General features: G+C 39.2%; 1 protein-coding gene across 1 annotated transcript in view; it reads right to left on the bottom strand.

Annotated features, from left to right (window-relative positions):
* SNX27 (sorting nexin 27) overlaps window positions 1–20948 on the bottom strand; it is a gene marked incomplete at its 5' end in the record, with an annotated part of 77744 nt that extends 56796 nt beyond the window's left edge. The window contains one exon of the mRNA XM_079697641.1: window positions 20629–20948. Within this exon, the coding sequence (XP_079553767.1) occupies window positions 20629–20948 (320 nt within the window). The remainder of the gene's footprint in view (window positions 1–20628) is intronic.
* Between the last annotated feature and the right edge of the window lie 1541 nt (window positions 20949–22489).

Raw genomic sequence — 22489 nt, 5'->3', positions numbered from 1 at the left:
ATACACTGTTCCTTGGGTCACTCACAGAAATAAGCCCTGAAAATCGGCAAACTTAAGGGAGGCTTACTCCAAAAGCAGCCAGGGAGCAAGGAAGCTTGCTTAGGTTTCACTTCTTTAATAGTAAGACCAAGCTTCAAATTGGCTATCATCCCAAAAACCCTCTTAAAAAAATCCCAAAACGACAACAAAAACAAAAAAACAGGAAAGAACTACCAGTGTCATATTCTAAACACACTTGCTAATACTTATCTGGTTCAACTATAGAAGGAATTCTATACATTCCACAATTTAATACAAGCTGGAGATTCCTTCATTCTTCAGAGAATGAAATGGGTCAGTAAAAACCCCAGGATGCCTGATTTCAAAAAGGGCCCTCCCTCCTCAAGAATTAAGAGACCTTCATAGTCATAAAAATGTTTATATGATATCCCCTTTTCCACAAGAATGCTACTATACCAGGCTCATATTAGGTGTGGCCCAATTTGGCCGATTCTGAAGACAAAAATGAATGTAAACTATAAATTCTGCAGAAAGGGAACTTTCAGCACTACAGACTTCTGGTTCAAAGCGTGGGTTTTGGATTCAGAGAGACTTCCTTTTGAATACCAGTTGTGCCATTTAAGAGATGAGACACTTGGGGCTTCCCTGGTGGCGCAGTGGTTGAGAGTCCGCCTGCTGATGCAGGGGAAGCGGGTTCGTGCCCCGGTCCGGGAAGATCCCACATGCCGCGGAGCGGCTGGGCCCGTGAGCCATGGCCACTGAGCCTGCACGTCCGGAGCCTGTGCTCCGCAACGGGAGAGGCCACAGCAGTGAGAGGCCCGCGTACCACAAAAAAAAAAAAAAAGAGATGAGACATTTGGCAAATGATTCAATCTCATAAGCCTCAATTTCTTAACTCATAAAATGGGGCTAATAATATAACAGAGTTGTTGTAAGACCTCAAATGAGATAAAGCTCTAGAATACAGTAATCACTCAATAAAAGGTAGTTATTCATGTGACAGTATTTCTATCAGCTGGGCAAGCAGGTTGGCAGTATTTTGGCCTCCTGATGATACAAACAAACCCTTTCTACGACCAATTTCCCTTGCTTTTCTTTTGTCTTTGTAACATAATCTAGATGGAATTCATTTGAAAATTAATGACTGAGCTCTCAACCAATGATAATAGGAAACACAAGATAGTCAACTTCAAAAGAGAACTACCGCATCAGAGAACCACTAAGTCCTATACCACACAAAAGTAACTACTGCCCAGTGGGTTCTACCCATCAATGCTTTTTCTACAAAGAAAGGCTTAAACACACCATCAAAAATTTTCAACAGATATGTGATTAAACAAATACAGTAAAATGTTAATTATAGAATCTAGGTGGTAAACAGGTATTCTCGTGCAATTCCTTCAACTTTTCTGTATGTTTGAAATTTTTCAAAATAAAATGTGGAGAGGGCTTCCCTGGTGGCACAGTGATTAAGAATCCACCTGCCAACGCAGGGGACACGGGTTCAAGCCCTGGTCCGGGAAGTTCTCACATGCCGTGGAGCAACGAAGCCCATGCGCCACAACTACTGAGCCTGCACTCTAGAGCCCGCGAGCCACAACTACGGAAGCCTGCGTGCCTAGAGCCCATACTCCGCAACAAGAAAAGCCAACGCAATGAGAAGCCCACGCACCGCAACGAAGAGTAGCCCGTGCTCGCCACACCTAGAGAAAGCACGCACGCAGCAAGGAAGACGCAATGCAGCCAAAAATAAATAAATTAAATAAATTAATTAATTTTAAAAATAAATAAATAAAATGTGGAGGGGAAAAAAGAAGGCAACCAAAAAATCCAACCATCCACAACTAGGACCAAAATTTAGTTTCCTTAGGCAACCAGATGATACCCAATTACTTTGTGTCTTCAGCATTGTAAAGATACACTTGATAATTTTAATAAAATGCCCCTCATTTTTTTACATAAGACCAAAATTTGACCCCACTGGAGAGGCCTTTAGCTAGTTAATGGGAGTGGCTTTAAGACTTTTATTCAACTAAAGTTAGCCAGCTGAGGAAACTGCAAAGCTAATATAAACACTCCCAAAAAAGCAGAGGAAAAAAAGTTCTCAATAGTCAGGATTTGTATACTGTTTATGAAGGAACCTGTATATAATGAAATTAGGTATGGATGGAAATATGACACAGCCAATCACTATACGTGCCACAGGAAGGAGCCATTCTATGTGGTAAGCAGAATATTATTTTGACCCCCTGTGACACACAGGAAAGTAATTAAAGTGTAGTTAGTCCCCCAGAGGCAGCCTGTAAAAAACAGACAATAAAGTCCTATAACTGCAAGCAGTAGGAGACACTTCTCAATTCTGTAGGTTAAAACACAACGGCTACATGTTCACAGAAAGGTTAAAATAAAAAAAGTTTTGCCAAGGATGTGGAAGAGATGGAATTCTCATGCATTGCTGATGGGAGCATAAAGCAAAAACAATCCGGCAGTTTCTTATAATGTGAAACATACACACATTTACTATATGACCTAGCAATTCCACTCCTACGTATCTACCCAAGAGAAATGAAAACATGTTCATACAAACAATTATAGTTGAATGTTCATTGAAGCTTTATTCATCATAGTCCAAAACTGAAAACAGCCAAATGTCTATCAAGAGGTAAACAGATAAACTGTGGCACATTCATGCCACAGAGTATTACTCAGCAATAAAAAGGACCAAACTACTGATGTCCACAATATGGATGAATCTCAAAAAAACACTGAGCAAAGAAGAGAGAAAAGAGTCTGTTTGATTTGATTTCATTTATTTGAAGTTCCGAATAGACAAAACTATTCTATAGTGATAATTATCAGATCAGTGGTTGTCTGTCAGGGAGGGGGCGGGGGTAGGGGGTACAACAGACACAAGGAAGCTTTCTGAAGTAATATATGTGCTCTATATCTTGATTGGGGTGGTAGTTAAGTGGATCTATACTTTTCTCAGATTTAAAACTCTCAAAATGTGTGCATTTGACTGTATGTAAATTAAACCTCAATAAAGTTGATCTTAAAATAAAATTATATAATATCCTCATTTATAAATGTAAAATAGTAGTCTATCATCAGAGTGAAACAGCCCCTATTCTACTTTTAGATTACTCTGAATTTTTTTTTCTGTTATTGACAATGTTGTTATAAAGATCCTAATAGATGAATCTCTACACATATCTGCAGTAGAAAATTGTTTAATGGATAAAACACACCCTTTTCCTTCACCTCCCATATCTTTGTGGAAAATAAGCTAAGCCTTCAATACTGTCACATCTTACAAGCCTATTTCAACAAAATAATGAAGAGAAAATTAAGCCAGAGCTAGTTTTACCCCTACTACTGCTTTGGCCTTTTGTCTTAACCTCCTAAAAACAACAGGACACGTATTTCAAGCCTAGTGTAGTTAAGAACGTCAGCAACAGATGATTATAAAGTTAAGCCAGAGAGCAAGAGCATCTCTGTCTAGTTTATTAAAGCCATAATGTGAGAAACATCAAATTCACTCAACACTTGATTAATACTATTATATTACATTATAAATATAATTGATCTTTTTTAGGAGTCCTAGAATCCCCTTGTTAGATTTTTAAGCATTCAAGGCTGTAAAGCATTTTCTTCTCACAGAGTATTTGAAAAAGAATTTGTCCAGCCAAATAGCTAACATTAGAAAAACTTTTAATGACATTGAAGTACATCAAGCAAATGAACTTACAACTCAAAAAATATTTATGAAGACTATATGCAAACATGGAAAAGTCCTTATAGCATGTAAAATGCAAAAAACAAAGACTATAAATATTGTTTGAGGTTTTTTGCATTTAAAATATAAAAATATCATCCATTGTGATCTTATGAGCACATAAGATATTCCTGCCCCCAAATAGACACAGTATGTAAACTATGAAAATAGCTAAGTTAGGGTAACTATGGAACTATGGGTAATTTTTAAAATTTAACATAGCTTTTCTATCTTTTCAATTACACAAAGCTTTTTAAACAAACTCCCTATCTTCTCTGCAATATATTTTCTTGGAAATTGGGTGAAGATCTTACAAGTTGGAGAAAAACAGTCCCCTGACTCATCAAAAGAACGACACTTCCTTTGACTTTTCACTGGTTCATTACCCAATTGTTGAGTACATCTATACTAGACACTAGACTATAAAAACAAGGAACTACTCTACTGAAATGTAAAGACATGTCCTTTTAAATTTTGCAGTTAAATCATCTGGCTGGCTTAGGTTGACTCCTTTTCATCCACCTCTGCCTCTCTGATAACTTAACTTAGGCAAACAATCAAGTCACATAACTGACTAATTGTCTTAGCAATCATGCTGTACTTTGCCCTTACACTCTGGAGATAAGGGATTCAGACATGCATAAGCAATAAAAATAGCCAAAGGAAGTCAAGCTTGATCGTGTCTGTACCAAAGTACAATGCCAGGCCACTAAATATCAAGAACTTTTTGGAATTCTGTTTCAGAAATAATAACATTTTAGAACACCTAATTTACTGACAGGACAAGGGAAGTACAACTAGAGAAAGTAAATGGTCAAAGGTTTCTAAAATGCTTGCGTTTTTTCTAATAAACAATGTGGTTAACAATTTTAAAAGCACAAAACTATTATCTCAATTACTCTTAATGTTAACTTATGTGGAAAATGAGACGATGACTACATAAACAGGTAAAATCCTTTTGGAAAGCAATTTCACTGGTAATATGCATCTAAAGTCATAAAAATGTTCATGTTCTTTCAACCCAAAATGGCCTTACTGAGAATTTATCCTAAGGAAATCATCAAAATATGAGCTCCATGAGGGCAAGAACTTTACAGTGGCATGTAGACCATTCTCAAGTATTTGTTGAAAGAAATGAAATAATCCTGAACACAGAAAAAGCAAGGTACAAGTATGTTCATTATTTAGGTTGTTTCCAAATTTCTGTTCTTATAAAAAGTCAGCAATAGGGGGAAATGAATGGTAAAGAAAATTATAGCAAAACAATTTAACTATAAAGCAATCATTTAAAATTGTAAATATGAAGAACAAAATAATCTATAAATATGTTCGGGCCAATGTTATGTTAAGAAGTGGATTATAAAAATGCAACTTCTAAAAGGTAACATAGGAGAAAATCTAGTGATGGGTATGACAATGAGATTTTAGACAACAAAAATGTGATCCATGAAAGACAAAATTGCTAAGATGAATTTTATAAAAATTAAAAACTTCTGCTCTGTGAAAGACACTGTTAAGAAAAACAAGTCACAGACTGGTAAAAAATATTTGGAAAACACATATTTGATAAAGGACTTGTATCCAAAATATAAAAGAACCTTAAAACTTAAAACTCAACAATAAGAAAACAAGCCAGTTAAAAATGGGCAGGGACTTCCCTGGTGGTCCAGTGGTTAAGACTCTGCACTCCCAATGCAGGGGGCCCGAGTTCTAACCCTGGTCGGGGAACTAAGATCCCACATACCACAACTAAGCCCGAGTTCTGCAACTCGACTGGAGAAGCCCATGTGCCACAAGGAAGACCCAGCACAGCCAAAATAAATAAATAAATAGATAGATAAAATTTTTTAATGTATTAAAAAATGGGCAAAAGATCTGAACAGACACCTCACTAAAGAAGAAATACAGATGGTAAATAAGCATATAAAAGTTACTCAACATCACTCATCATTGGAGAACTGCAAATACCATTAAATACCTATTTGATTGGTTAAAAAAAACAATATCAAATGCTGGTGAAGATGTGGAGCAACAGCAATTCATTCAATGGTAGAGCCACTTTGGAAGACAGTTTGACAGTTTCTTAAAAAGCTAAACATAGTCTTACCATAAGATCCAGCAATCACACTCCTAGGTATTTACCCAATTGAGTTGACAACTTATATTCACACAAAAACCTGCACACAGATGTTTATAGCAGCTTTATTCATAATTGCCAAAAACTGGAAGCAACCAAGATGCCCTTTATAAGTGAATGGATAAACAAAAGTGGTACATCTAGACAATGGAATATTATTCAGCTATAAAAAGAAATGAGCTCTCAAGCCACAAAAAGACATGTGGGAATCTTAAATGCATATTGCTAAGGGAAAGAAGCCAATCTGAAAAGGCTACATATTGTATGATTCCAATTAATTATATGACATTCCAGAAAAGGCAAAGATCAGTGTGCTGCCAGGGGCTTGGAGGGAGGGGAGGGATGAGTAAGTGAAGCACAGGGGATTTTTAGGGCAGTGAAACTATTCCGTATGATACTGTAACACTGCATACATGAAAGGATGCACTTGTCAAAACGTACAGAACTTTACCACACAAAGAGTAAACCTTAACATATGCAACTTTTTCTTAAATCAGTAGGTTCAGAGAATTCCAGGCTATAACAAGAGAATCTAACTGTATTTCAAATCTATTTCAAAAAACCTCATGGAAGCGGGTAGGCGGGAAAAAGTACAGACCTAAGTAACTGGAAATGAATGAATTTTGTAAGATTAAAGGCCAAAGGGACTGCACATAAGTACTGTATTCTAGTCAATAAAGTTGTTTCCCGCAGGGGTACAGGTTAACAATTCTGGTATTACTATACATGTATACTGGAATTGAAAAATTAAGTAAATAAATGGTGGATGTAGGGAGCCAAGTTTCTCACTGTTGGAGTGGAAATGTACAAATCAGCAAGGGGAGGGGGATAAAACATCCATATGGTAATGAAGAAAAGTTAGAGACATCAGTAAGAACTCATGTTTAACTTAATATAGATACAGATGGTTACATATAGAAATATTTACAGATATGTGTATATACAGGGGTTAATAAACACATATATTTCTTTGCTCTGACAGCTGAGAGGACCTGAAAGAAAGTACACCCTCTTAGCAAGAACCATACCTAGGGCTTCCCTGGTGGCGCAGTGCTTGAGAGTCCGCCTGCTGATGCAGGGGACACGGGTTCGTGCCCCGGTCTGGGGGGATCCCACGTGCCACGGAGCGGCTGGGCCCGTGAGCCATGGCCGCTGGGCCTGCGCGTCCGGAGCCTGTACTCCGCAGTGGGAGAGGCCACAACAGTGAGAGGCCCGCGTATCGCAAAAAAAAAAAAAAAAAAAAAAAAAGAACCATACCTAATGCCTAGATCTTGGTTTCTAATAACATTCTCCAGTAAAAAGAACCAGTGGCTCTTGGAGAAATGGCTGATTCTAGGACTGGGGCAGGAAACACACAAGATGAGCCTGGAGCACTGTGTAGTACCAGAAAGTAAGGAAGTGCTCAAAAACAAAACAAAACAAAAAAACACACATTGATGAGAGTATGGTAGAAGGGCACAGAAGCCAACTGAAAGAGCTACCAATGGCCGATTCTGGAACAACTGCAGCAACAAAATAAAGTGGCAGTATCAGATTATACAACCCAAAGTATAAAATAAATATCCATGAACCCTTACTGATATAAATAAATGACAGATAAATTAATAGACAGGGGAGAAGAGACATTCTTCTCCTATGCAGAATTCCAAATAAATTATACAGTTACTACATACTAAAGGAGAAAAGCATAACTTCCCACTCCTTAAGTGTGGGCTGCATATAGTGACTGCTATCCAAAGGGTACAGTATGAAGAGGGGGGAGAGGAGGAGGAGAATAACTTTAAAGTCGAGAAACCTGGCAAATACTACTTTAGCCAGATGATCAAGGTCAATATCAACAGTCATAAATCATGATGATAGTATGTACAGTTGATATGAACTGATGAAAATGATACTTTACCTCCGTGACTGTCCTCCCAAAATCACCAAAACTCCAATCTAATCATGAAAAAAAATCAGACAAATTCTAATAGTCAGGCATACTATACCTGACCAGTACTCCTCAAAAGTGTCAAGGTCATCAAAAACAAGGAAAGACTGAGAAAATGTCACAGCCAATATGAGCCTAAGGAGACATGACAACTAAATGTAATGTGGTATCTTGGATGGGATCCCGGAATAGAAAGACATTAGGTAAAAACTAATGAAATCAGAATAAACTATGGGCTTCAGTTGGTAATAATGTATCAACATTGGTTCATTTATTTTAACAAATGTTAAACATGTAACAAATAACCATACTTATATAAGAGGAGAAACTGTATGGTGGGAGTGGGGGATGTATATATGGAAACTCTACACTATCTGTTCAATTTTTCTGTAAATCTAAAACTATTCTAGAAAATGGTCTATTAATTCTAAAAATTAGATCACAAATTATATGTAACAGTATGACTTCATAACAAATACATTAAAAAAGGACAGGCAAAATACAAAAAGTAGTTGTGTTAGGATGATAAGATGATGGGTGATTTTTTTTTTCCTTAGTCTCCAAATTTTCTAACATTACTAACACATTACTTTTATAATTTAAAAAATGAATTTTATACCACTAAACACCTACTAGAATGACCAAAATCCAAAACACTGACAACACCAAATGCTGACGAGGATATGGCTTAACAGGAACTCTCATTCACTGCTGGTGGAAATGCAAAAGGGTATACTTTGGAAGACAGTTTGGTGGCTTCTTATAAAAATAACATACTCTTACCACCTGGATCCAGCAATTATGCTCTTTGGAGTCAAAAACTTTTGTCCACACAAAAACCTGCACACAGACGTTTATAAGCAGCTTTATTCATAATTACCAAAACTTGGAAGCAACCAAGATGTCCTTCAGTTGAGGAATGTATAATCTGTGGTAGATCCAGAAGACAATGGAATATTATTCATCACTAGAAAGAAATGAGCTATCAAGCCATAAAAAGACATGAAGGACACTTAAATGTATATTACTAGATGAAAGAAGACAAGGCTACGTACTATATGATTCAAACTGTATGATAATCTGGAAGAGGCAAAACTATGGAGACTGTAAAAAGATCAGTAGTTGCCAGGGCTTAGGGGGAGAGAGGAATGAATTAGCAGAGCATAGAGGATTTTTAGGGCAGTGAAACTACTCTGTATACTACAATGGCAGATGCTGTTATTACAAATTTGTCCAAACCCATACAATATACAATACCAAGAGTGAACCCTAAAATAAACTATGGACTCTAAGTGACAATGATGTGTCAATGTAGGCTCATCAATTCTAACAAATGTACCTCTCTGGTGGGGGATGTTTATAATGGTGGAGGCTATGCATTCTATGGAGAGCCCTAATTCACAAACCCTTACCAAAGCCTTTTTTAAGTATCAAAAGCAAAATTCAATATTTATACCAATATTTTAAAGCACCTACATCTAAAAATTTAATGCTGGGCAAAAGAGAGTACTAATAACAATAAAGTATGGCCCTGGCAGGGTTGAGAAACTGAGAGGTATGTCAATCAGCATCTAGTCTTCCCAAAGAGGGAAAAAAGAATCAATAACTTGTCAAATAAGCTGCTCACCATCACTGGGACTTTTTACCCTTGGCTGGGTGTTCTATTCACAAAGAATGCTGCCTGAGGCAGGAAAAGTACAAATAAGCATCATCTGTCTTTCGACCATAATACCTCCAGCCACAAGTAACAAGGGTTTACTACTTGGGAAGGAGTAATAGATTCCTCAAACCTTCTAGTTCCAAGGCAATCGGGAAACAAATGTAATCTACACAGGTAGACTTATTTCTAAATAAATGAATCTTGTCATTCAATAAAAAAAGTATAATAAGGCTTAAGGCTTTAAGGTATTTTAAAAATCAATATAAAATTATAATGAAGCTATTCAGAAGAAAAGTTCATTTGTTATCTGATAATTACCTGTAAGGCCAATGTAACAACTTGACACCAAGAATAAAAACAAACTTGTTCATTTCCCTCCTAATAAAATACAAAATTCTAGTCTTAGAATTTTAAAACAGCCTCCTATATTAAAATTACTAAGGCTTTGGATCAGTGCTCCACATGGCCAGGACACAACTAGTTTACACCTTTTATCCTAGCATAATTAATGGGCCCCTTTCATTTTCAAGTGTCTTGGTCTGGACAATAAACTATACAGTCCTCCTAGTTTTAGTACATTTTGTGTCTGGAAGACTCCTGTGAATATGCACATAGTCTCTAGGCACTTGCATTACTAGTTTAGATAACTAAGGGCAGAAAAGTACTTATGGCGGCTTGGAGGAATTGCTCTAAACTTGTTCATCCCATTGTGGTGAGGCAGGACGGGGGAGGTTAGGGAAGAGGAATAAGAATCAGGTCAACTGGGCTTAAGAAATAACCTAAGGCTGCCACTTTCTCCACCAAACCTGAAATTCCTTAGTGCAAAGACTACATGTCATTCAGCTTCCTATCCCCAGTGTCTAATATTGTATGTGTCATGTAGTAAGCACTCATTAAAAATTTTCCCTGAGTGAATGAAAAAAAATTATTAAGATTAGCACATAAACTCAATACTGGTTTTCCTTCATGCACTTCCATAATTTCATTCCTTATTTTTAACTTTTATACTGGTTTCACTATTTAGAGGGAACTACTAAAAATATTATGCAAGCTCTACATTTTTCAAGCCTTAGTATTAGTGATCATTTTGTTTTCTATTATGAGTAGCAATAAAAATAATGGTTAAGAGTAAAAGATGACATTCAATTATGTAAGCAATTCCAAAGTGAGGCTATGTTTTCTTTTACTGAAATATACTGAAAATAAAAGTAAATTGTTTTTATTAATTTTTTAAAAAATAAACACTGATTCCAAGGATAGCAAAATGAGGTAAGAAGAAGGAATAAGAAATAAACATGTTGACATTTAAAAAGCAGCCTTTATTTTATGTTAATTCTGGGAATAATCTATTATAATTATATTGTTTCATCTCATAAAAACTAAATAAATGCACCACACTTAGTTAAAAAATTTAAGCACAATGGGTTTCCTCACACAACAGAGGCTAAGTATTACCAGTAAAGTCTTAAAGAAATTTCTAATACTAAAGCTATAAAAGTATACATTTATCTTGTTTGGATAAGATTTTTTTGCTTGCTTACTTTTCAACTTTTGTCTTTAAAAACTTGATCAGCATATAACAATTCTATGGTTCAATTTAAATGTAAAGCTGGATGTGAAAATAGGTTACTTCTTCACACTGCGGGATAATGAATGCTAGATAAAGGTAAGAAAGTTGCTAATAGCCATAATGGTTTCCCTAACCTGACTAACTCATTCTCCTCCTATCTACCCTATTTCTCAGGCCCCCTCAATCAGTTATTCACCAGCAAAACAAACATGATCAGTCCTAAAGCATTTCTCAACACCAACTCAGGCTTTGAGATCTGCTATAATTTGAACCATTCCCTAATGGCCAATTTAAACACAACTCCCCAATGTTTTTAGTTTGGTGTACAGTGAAAGTTAATTAAAGAATAAAATCTACTTGCTCTATCAACAACCTTAGTTTGCAAGTCAGGTAAATTACCAAAGAAGGAATCTTAATATTTTAAAGTTCTATTTCACTACTATTTCTGAATTACCACATAATGCAATTAAAAACATGATTCTTCATGTGATCTGGTAAGTCTGTTCTGTGGTGACAAACTGCACCCTGAATCCCAACACCCATTTCCTAAATATTCTATTAGTCTCCAGAGGTACTGTATTTGAGTGTGAGAAGTGTAAATCTATCACTACCACTGAAAAAACAGTTCAAAATACCTTCATCTATGTAAGAAGCCCTTAGAAATGAATAACAAGAGAGATACTTTTTAAGTGATATGGCCCTTCCGCAATCAAATACCATCCTTTAACCCAAATTAAATTTGCACAATTTCTTTTGGAAGCTGAGGAACACAGACTACAGTACAGTTTTTGTTAGGCTGTAGTCTATTTCAGCATATTGAATAAGAAGAAAGTTACAGTAAGACCTTTTCCAAATCAGCAACATAAAGGATAATTTGGTAGGCCAGGGAAATCTAAAATAATCTATTAGCACACAATTCAGAAAGGGAAACTTTAGTGTCACATTTCCTTGGGTTCAAAACACCAGGTAAAGAGAACAAAACTCATTGTCATTTCTAAGAAAAGAGATGCAAGTTACATACCTTGAGAAAACAGATCCAAAAAATAGTTTTTAACCCTACCAGAATCAAAATGATAGTAATTTTGGGTAAAAAGAATTAAGTAACCTGCATGGTACATTCAGTAGACAAACTACACACTTTATAAATTACAAACGTTATCATGATTAAACTGATCAGCAAAAGAAGTGGAAGAAGTTTCCAAAACTTTCACAGAGGTCATCACATCTCCAAATATTAAGTTAATCAATCTCCCAATTTTCAAAACATACTAAATAAATATAACTAAAACTAGATAGGCCCACAGATATAAAAGTACTGTTGGGGGCAGGGGGTTGGAGGGGAGAGAGAGAGCTTCCTGGTTAATCGCACTGAATAGTTCTGTAAGAGTAATCAGCCTCTTCAAAGCAGCTGGGAGAAAATCCACACAAGCAGCTGACTCTGCAGACTGCTCTGTACTTTTCCAAAGAGAAGTAAACTAATTACTTGTGTTTCAAGTCCACAGAATACACAGACCTGTCGTTCTAGTCTCGCTCTGAGGTCTGACACAAGAATCTGCAATTTCAGATAGCTTAAGCAAAAACCATTTTTTTAAAAGATGTTTTCATAACAACGGAAGTTCATTAAAGGAAGTACACATAAGAGTACTCAAATGCAGTACCTTACTCTGCAACTTTAATACCTTGCAGATAGGTGTATTTCCTCAACTATATGAAAACCTTATTAGTTAGCAGGGAGCAATAAATAATAAACAAAAAAGACTACACACATACTACCTAGCATTTGACTGATACCATATCACAAAATCTAATTCTGAAGTACCCCTCACATTACTGACAGGAGAAATTCACTGTATGGACACTACCAATTCTTAAACTTATCTGGGGCTTCCCTGGTGGCGCAGTGGTTAAGAATCTACCTGCCAATGCAGGGGATGCAGGTTCAAGCCCTGGTCCGGAAAGATCCCACATGCCGCAGAGCAACTAAGCCAGTGCACCACAACTACTAAGCCTGCACTCTAGAGCCCACGATCCACAACTGCTGAGCTGGCGTGCTGCAACTACTAAAGCCCGCGCGCCTAGAGCCCGTGCTCCGAAACAAGAGAAGCCACTGCAATGAGAAGCCCGCGCACCACAACGAAGACCAGCCCCCCACTCGCCATAACTAGAGAAAGCCCGAGTGCAGCAACGAAGACCCAACACAGCCAAATAAATAAATAAATAAATAAACAAACTTATTTGAAGGATCTTTGTAAGAATTTTCATTTTGAAGGTAGACTGCAGGTATAAATCTTAGTACTATACATATTAAGTTCCCTGTCTGTCTTCAGTCCCACTCAACTCCCAGCAACATGCTGTATGCCAAAATAAAAGATTTAAATTAAAGGAGGCATCTTCAAATCAGAGTACAGCTAAAACAGAACATCTGTAGGGCAGAGCTCAAGTGGACCTACAGCATATAGGATCAAACTTACCAACTGTAAACACAATAGTAAGTACAGTCATATAAAACATAAGAGAAAGAGAAACAGATATTTGAGAAGCTGAACTGTACTGTGAGTAAAACACATATACAAGTTAAAGGCAACCAGCTCATCACCAGCTGCTCCCAGCTCTGGGCATTAGAGCTTAGTTGTCTTTAGTTCCCTTCTTTATATAGTACAAGACAGCCCAAGAGAGTAGATGCTCTGAAATTCGTTCTAATAGTGATTTTCCTCTTTGGCCTTGGAAATGTTATTCAACCTCTTCAGGTAAATAATTAAATAAAAACTAAATCTCAGGGAGTCCTGGGTATTAAAGCACATACAACAATATTCTGACCTCAAAAACAGAATAACATCCAAACTTTTTAGCACGGCAATCAAAACCCCATTTGATCTAACCTGAAGCACAGGTGTCTATAAACAAACAGCAACTTTAGATTCCTTGTTATCCTAAGATCCTCCCTTTGGTCACACAGTTACCTCAGCCTCTAAAATCCTTCCCCCTCTTCTGCCTACTAAACTTATACCTGTCCTTCAATCACAGTTTAAAAGCCTTCTATGACCTATCCACCCACCAATCTTCCAATCTTCTCAAGCATATTCACTCTTCTTACCACTAAACTCCACTGTGTTTTTCATTTATCTCCATTATTTCATTTTGCTTTACATACAGTAAATTGTTTACATGCACCTTCCCCACTGCACTGTAAGTTTCCCAAGGGCAGGGATGCAGGGACTCTGTGACTCATACAAGCCTAACAGTACTTTACACATAGTTTGTGCTTAATTGTGGTACCAGGCTGAACATGAGGTGATATCAGCCAACATCATAAAATTGACACCCTAAATCACTGTTTTTCAAACAGTGGATTACAACCTAATGAGTCATGAAATTAATGCAGTGGGCCACCATCAGCATTCAAAAAACAAAACAAAAAAACCAAAATACTGACGGACTAAAAAATACCAGAGTGCATGATACTAGTAAACACAGTTTTGTGAAACTTGTTTCAGGTGGGTTTTTTTTTAAACTGGGTGTAATACAAAATCTATGAGTTTCAATTTTTTAAAAAATGGTTTTAAACTGCCTAAATTTCTTTTTTCCAAATGTGGGCCTGGAATTGCACCACCCATACACTGGCTCTTACTAGACTGCCTAAGTGAAGCACAGAAACCATCTCTATAGCTGACAGTCGAAGAACAGAATGACCCTAACTGGCACTAACCTAACCACTACAAAATCCTTTGTGCCAGCAATGTCAGCATCTAACAATGAACTTACCAAAGATCATGCTCCCAAAGCACCGCGCAGTGATCATAAATCGTAAATGTTTGCTTGTTAACTGAGTCTCTTTGCTTATCTACCAGATCATAGGAATTATTCCCAACGGGACTTATCTAAAAAAACAATTATCCTTTAGAGTGTAGTAATAAACCCTCTTCTGAAACAAACTGGAAAAGTGGTGGCTGGAAAAAGAACTGTTCTTCACAGTAACTTATATGACCCAAACAAATCTTCACGTTACTAACAAAAAATCTTTTCCTGGTCACAGCAATGTTGCAGAAGACATTTCTGTGGGGAAGATAATGCTATTTTCAAATTTAGTTTTATTATTTTGCCGCCTCCACTACCTATGGAATTAAAAGTATTTCTTGGGGTTGCAATTACGATCGTCATGCTCCCTTCACTGATAACCAATAAAGATAGCAACAAATAAGGGCAAAGAATGCCTATTTTGGTCCCCTGTCTTCTACCCAATTTAACAATAAGAGAGACAGGGTAAATAAAGATATAACACAGTTACATTTCAAAATCATAGAACCAAAGTTCAACTGCTATCCAACTTCATGGGGATATGACTTTAAGAATTTTAAGTGACATCAGTCAAGAATAGTTGACTATTAACAGTCAAGAATAGCTGAGAAAACAAAGAAATGGAAAATACACTGGATTTAGCTTCCAAAGACCTGGGTTTAATTCTGGTTAACATTCATTAGTGCAACTCCCAGTTTCCTCTCTTATGAAACAGGGATAATACTCATACATTCATTCAGCAAGCGTTTATGGAAGAGTACTTTCTATGTACCGCTAGATATTTAGCTACGGAAACAGCATAGACATAGTCCCTGCCACCAAGGAGCTTATATTTTCCCTATCTCACAAGGCTCTTGTGAAGATCAAATGTAAAAACACTGTGCAAACTGTAACACTATACAAATTGCAAAGTGATATAATAATAATTATTATTATTAACTTGCTCTACCTCTTAACCCTCGCCTTTATTACAACAGCTTATCAAGATTCAATAAAGTGTGGATGATTGGATACAACAGTTAGTCCACTATCTACTGAACTGATTTTCCTAAGGGCTGGGATTTCAAGAGCCTAACAAATCACTTTGTTCATATAGTCTTAGCTAATAACTCTACATAATCAGGACAATAAAATGAACTGAGAATTAAAGGCTTGTAGTTTCACTCCAGGTATGGGGTGGGTATGTTGGCTGCATTACCCACACCTGGCCAGGGAGTAAAAAATAAAGATTTCTAGGCCCCGTGCAAGACCTACTGAATCATAACCTTTAAAGGGTGAGCCTGAGAATCCATACTTTTGACAAACACACCCAGTGATTCTCACGCTCACTAAAGCTTGAGAATCACTGCCGTAAAAACTTCCTTTGATCAATAACCATGATTTCAAACACCATTTACAAAACCTACCTGGAAAATCTAAGCCAAATAGAATTCCGCTACAACTGAGAAAGCAGATCCTAAAAAGGTACTTTTCTAACTCATAAAAATACTTCGTGTGGTCCCAACCTCTTTTTAGTCAATTTTCAAATTTTCACATAAAATTTAAAAAAAACAAAAAAAGAATGCCCATGACATATTTATACGTTTTGAAAATAAATTATCACTAAACAAATATATATGCACACACAAACATCTTTTTCTTATGGTTTAACTTTAATACAGAAAAGTTATATTATCTTGTAGCTATCAAGAAGTAAGGTGAGACTTCGCTGGTGGTGCAGTGCTTAAGAATCACCTGCCAATGCAGGGGACGTGGGTTCGAGCCCTGGTCCGGGAAGATCCCACTTGCCATGGAGCAACTAAGCCCGTGAGCCACAACTACTGAGCCTGTGTTCTAGAGCCCGCGAGCCACAACTACTGAAGCCCACGCACCTAGAGCTCGTGCTCCGCAACAAGAGAAGCCACCGCAATGAGAAGCCCGCGCACCACAACGTAGAGTAGCCCCCACTCGCCGCAACTAGAGAAAGCCCACGTGTGGCAACGAAGACCCAACGCAGCCAAAAATAAAATTAATTAAATTTTTTTTAAAAAGAAAAGAAGTAAGGCATATACTCTCTGCCTAGCATAAATACATCATGATATTGAACGCTTACAAGCCAACCTTAGGGTCCATGCTTACTGAAGACCATATTATCCAAACACCAAAGAGACAAAACAAACTAGCCAACAGACAAACCTAATCTCTCAAAAACAGACAGTACAATATCCATATCCACTGCACACTTAAACCCTCCTAAGGGCATCTCTCAAGAAATCAATCAAGAGCCCTTGAAACTATCTTAACCTTAAGAAAATCACCTGAAGTCTAATATTACTTCACATGCTGTATGATTAGTGCAAAGACATATTTATTTTGGTTCTATTTGTTGAAAGCATCCTTCACTCACTAGTCTCCAAGTGTATACACATCAAAGGGAAGACACTCAATATATGTTACACTGGAAAAATTACAAGGTGGAGACTAACATTGCCATTCAAGAAAACTTTCCATCTGCAGTAAAATTCAGAGCCCAGAAGGCTTGTTCATACTCCAGTACCAAGCCCTGCAACATGACTCTTTCCCTAACCAGTGAGAATCTAGTCAGTTTTGAAGGGAGAAAGGACAAACCAAACCATATTGAATTTAATTTAATGACTTCTCCAAGATTCAGTTAGGACAAGGCCTTGGTAAGCAGCCTTTAAAGAAATGCACAGAAATAATGCTCTTTTTTGTCCAAGCTTCTATTCTCGTAAACCTCATCTGTTCTTTCAAACCTCTATCAGTTGTCCAAACTACTGCAATATAGAAAATTGGAATAAAATAATTTGCATATTGGAGGAAAGTGTCTAAAATAGGGAAAAGTCTTAATCAACAATTATCTGTTTAAGGAGGTCCAGACATCCACCTACAACTCGATACAAACTACATCTACACAATAATAATCTACCTATGCCTACTCTGACCCTACTTGGCACTTCATCAACATGCAAAGCTTACCTGGGACAACAGAGAGGTTAATTTAAGGAACCTGGGTGAGAGACAGAAAAAAGTGTTGCCTAAAGAATGCTTTAGGAAAATTAGCATCAACTTAACCAAGATCAAAACAAGGAGCAGATACAGACATCCCTCAAGAACAATGTCTGTTTGGTCTCTGTTTTCCTCCTCTCACTTGAAAACCTAAGGAGAAGATGTAGACTTTGGAAGAAGGGAAGGAAAGAGAAAGAAACTGTAGAGTTGAGAACCCAAACCATTTACCACCTATCTTGGCTCTGTGTTACAACTATCACTATTTTCACTATAGTAGCAGAGAAACTTCAAAGAATTTGGAAAACAAAATACAGTTGGAAGGTGAGAATCCAATGCCAGGTAGATGTCCAATCATCACAACATTCCAGAAAAAGGTTCTCTAGGCAAAGAGTGCTCTTTTTGCCCCGCCCACTAAAAGAGAGAAAGTTGTCTACTCATCACCACTAAAATGTAATGTCTTTTCTCTAGAAGAAGAAATGGGCCTAGACTGGAACCTGGGCCTGTGGCAAGTCCTTCTATCTATCTAGGGAATCATCTGAGGTCTCCTTTGCAGGACCTAGTTTATATCTGGACTCTGCTGCAAAAACCACAGCACTCTACTCCAGTAGAGTAAATGATTTAGAACTTTACGATACATTTATAATTTTAAATAAATACTTCAGTTTTAAATTTAAAAATAAACAGCTGGATACAAAGGTAACTTCCAAAGGGAAAGGAAAATGACAATTCCAAGAGCTTCTATCAGAAGGAAACATCAGCCACAGATTTTGAATTATCTAGAAAGAAAAGAATTAGGTGCCCAGGTACAAAGCAAAAGGTCACTACTGCATTCGGTATCTGAATGCCCTGACACCCAAAAAATTAAGAATATATTGCCAGAGCACCAGAAAAGTCATAGGACATTAACAGAAAAAAGAACGCATCTATTTACAGGAAGGACAGAGGAAAGGTATAATAGCTTGAAACACTTACTTTGGTGAACTGTTTCTTGAGGTGGAGGGTAAGAGGAAACAGAATGAATGGATACCATACAGTAAGAATGGCAAGGATAAGGGTAAGAGGCATAAGCTGAATAAGAAGGGACAGACTACTCTATAGGTCCTTCAAACTACTTATCCCTTTGGAACCTTGATCAAACCTACTGTATAAACCTACTGCTCTACTAGAGGAAAGACTGAAGGTTATGGAAATTATGGTTAAAATAACACTTATAATAATGAGAAAGAGGGAATTCCCTGGTGGTCCAGTGGTTAGGACTCTGCGCTTTCACTGCGGTGGGCCTGGGTTTGATCCCTGGTGGAGGAACTAAGATCCCTCAAGCCGCGCAGAGCGGCCAAAAAGAGAGAGAGAAAGATTCATGAGGGCAAATCCTAGCACTGAAAGAGAGGGCAAAAGTGTGAAAAAAGAATATATAAGATAGAGTCAGTAAGCAGGAGAGAGATACAGGATTGAAGACTGCTGAGGAGAATGGAGACAATGAGAGCATACACCACCTACCAGTCAATCGGCAATCACTATACAAATCTTAATACAAAGTATAAAAACACAAATGTAACACCTGCATTAAAGGAGTAGGAGGAGGTCTGCAAAGAAACTGCAAGACAGGGCAGCATCCTGCCAGAGCTTTAAGGTATTCGGTGAGGAAGTAAGGATGAAGGAATATGAAGCGGGAGAGACTGCAGCAAGGAAAGAGGATGGGTTTCAACATGAAGGAGCCTAAAAAGAGAAAGAAGGGAAAACAACCTCAGAGAGAAAGAATAGGATCAAGTCAAGCATGATATCACAAGAGAACAGACTAGAAAAGAGAATGAAAACGGCATGCCCTGAAAAAGTGGGGAGGTCAAAGACCCAAAAGGGGCTGTAGTTTGGGGGAAGTAGGAGCTAAGGAGAGCTCTACCATAAACCCGACTAAAAAGAAATATGAGTATGGTGCAGGAGTGAAGACAGGGGCCAGGACAGGGATGCTCTCAGAGGGATGTGGTGATGGAGACACTAGATTCAAAATCCTGGTGTGATAAGGGGACTACTGTGAAGAGAAACTATCGTGTCAAAGACGACACCACCATCAAAAAAAAAAAAAAAAAAAAAAAAAGCAAGGGTCAGAAAAGAAGGTATTCTCAGAGTATGAATACAAAAAAAGAGGGGAGGAAAGGGATACACGGTAGGACAGAAAAATATAGGGAGTGCTTAACCATAAGCAGAGGGTAACTAAGGAAAGAAAAAGAAGTGCAGCGTGGAGGGATGATGTTTCCGGAAGAAAAGTAGGAGCCGACCAAAGGTCCTGCCTATTTGGTTTAGAGGGCAGAAGGGACGGTCCACGGGGGCTAAAAGGAGTGGTGGAGAACAAGAAACTATGATGCTCAAGATGAGAACTTGGGGCGGACACACAGTGGCTGGGTCAGAAAAGGAGATGCTGTCAGTCAGAAGCAGAAAGAGGTTCAACAAGAGGAAAGCAAGGGGCACCGAGGAGCAGAAAGCAGCATGCCAAAGGGGAAGGCAAGGGGGCAGAAAAGTCAAAGCAATGGGGGCAGGGGTAAAAGCAGTAGGGGCGCTGGGACACTGGAGATTACAGGGAGGGTGCGGGGGTCCCAGAAACCCAGGGTGTGGGGAGGTAGAAGGGCCAACCTCCATGGAGGGGCGGGGGGCCGGTTCGGGGGTTGAGGGGAGGTGCGGCCTGAGGGTGACAGGGGTAGAGGGGAAATGCAGGGACAGACAGAGGGGAAGGGGTGGGGCGGCGGGCAGCCCCGATACTCACACCTCCAGAATGCGGTCCCCCTTGCGCACCCCGGCCCGGTCGGCCGCCCCCCCGGGCAGCACGGCGCTCACATGCTGCAGCGGCGCGTACAGCTCCCCGTTGATGCTCCGCAGTTGCCCGCCCTCGCTCACTTGGCCCCGCACGTTGAAGCCGTAGCCGGACTCGGACTTGACGATGCGCACGACCCGCGGGCCGCCGCCTCCCCCGCCGCCGTTCCCGGCGCAGTGGAGCCCAGACCCCCCACCGCCGCCGCCGCCGCCGCCACCTCCGTTCCTGTGAGGGGCTGAGGGGTGAATCCCTTCCCCGTCCTCATCCGCCATCTTGCGAGCGAGCAAGCCGTACTCCCACCACCCTACGCCTCCACTCCCTCCGCGCGTGCTCGGCCTTCTCAGCAGCCGCGCGACCCGCGGCGCGCGCGCCCGCTCCGCCGACGGCGGGACCCGAGTCGGCCACGGAGCTGCCGGCGCGGGTAAAGGGGAGACAGGGGGCGGGGGGAAAGAGGACGGCTTAGACGCCGTGAAGCCTCCTGGGAGTTGTAGTTTCTGAATGGTGGGGGCGGGGAGAGGGCTGGGCCCGGGCCGGAGCTGAGGTTATATGACGCAATTTGGGCGCAAAGCCTGCTGGGGGTTGTAGTTCACCTTTCAAGCTCTTCTTCTTAGGGGTGTCCTTTTGGATGGTGAGCAGGTAACCCAGCCTGGAGTGGAGGTGACAGATTCATCTACTGACGTGGAGCATATTTTATTTTTCTTTCATTTCATAACCTTTAAAAAACAATAATATTAGGACAACTTGATGTTTGTGATTCAACATAGTCTTAAATTATTTTGCTCGTTTGCTCAGTACCTTATGTGTGTCTACATCCTTTTTTTTTCAGTCCCCGCGGGCTCGCAGGCGGAATCTTAGTTCCCTGACCAGGGATGGAATCGGCGCCCCACCCCCACCCACTCAGTGGAAGCGGGAGTCTTAAACCACTGGACCACCAGGGAAGTCCCTATATACGTTATTTTACTGAATGACCCCAACAATCGTGTGAGACAACTGGGTCATGAATTTGCTTCTCTATTTCACGTTTTGGGAAACTGAACCAAAGTCATCCAGCTGTTAAGTAACAGGAACTAAGGCCCAGTTATTTTTGCGCAACTTTCTTTTCATATATTGCAACTACATAAAAACTTGCCCCATCTATGTAAAAAAGCACATGTAGAGGAAACTATATGGTCTCAGTGATTTAGACCTGGATATTAGAGTGGCCAAGTAATAATTTCAATTGAGCAATGATTTTGTTTTTTAAGTTTTAAAATGTGCATTTTTTTTTCTTATTGAAGTATAGATATAGACATTATGTAAGTTTCAGGTATACAATGTAGTGATTTACAATTTTTTATTTTTTTATTAATTTTTTTTTTTTGCGGTACGCGGGCCTCTCCCTGTTGTGGCCTGTCCCGTTGCAGAGCACAGGCTCCGGACGCGCAGGCTCAGCGTCCATGGCTCACGGGCCTAGCCGCTCCGCGGCATGTGGGATCTTCCCGGACTGGGGCACGAACCCGTGTCCCCTGCATCGGCAGGCGGACTCTCAACCACTGCGCCACCAGGGAAGTCCCCTCTCTCTTTTTTAAATCCCTGCAACAAATACACCTTCCAGTGACCCCATCTCCCCTTCAGTGAGTCACACGCTTGTGTAATACCCTCCTCTTGAGTGTGGGCAGGACCCATGACTTGCTTCTAGGCAATAGAATATAGTGAAGATGATGATGTGTCACTCCCATGGTTACAGGAACATTATATAACATTCCTTCTTAGCTGACTAGGGTGAGAGTCTCTTGCTGGCCCTAAAGAAGAATGCTACCATGTTGTGAACCAC

Source organism: Hyperoodon ampullatus, assembly GCF_949752795.1.
Source record: "Hyperoodon ampullatus genome assembly, chromosome: 2".
NCBI lineage: Eukaryota > Metazoa > Chordata > Mammalia > Artiodactyla > Ziphiidae > Hyperoodon > Hyperoodon ampullatus.
This window is presented reverse-complemented; position numbering and strand designations above follow the sequence as displayed.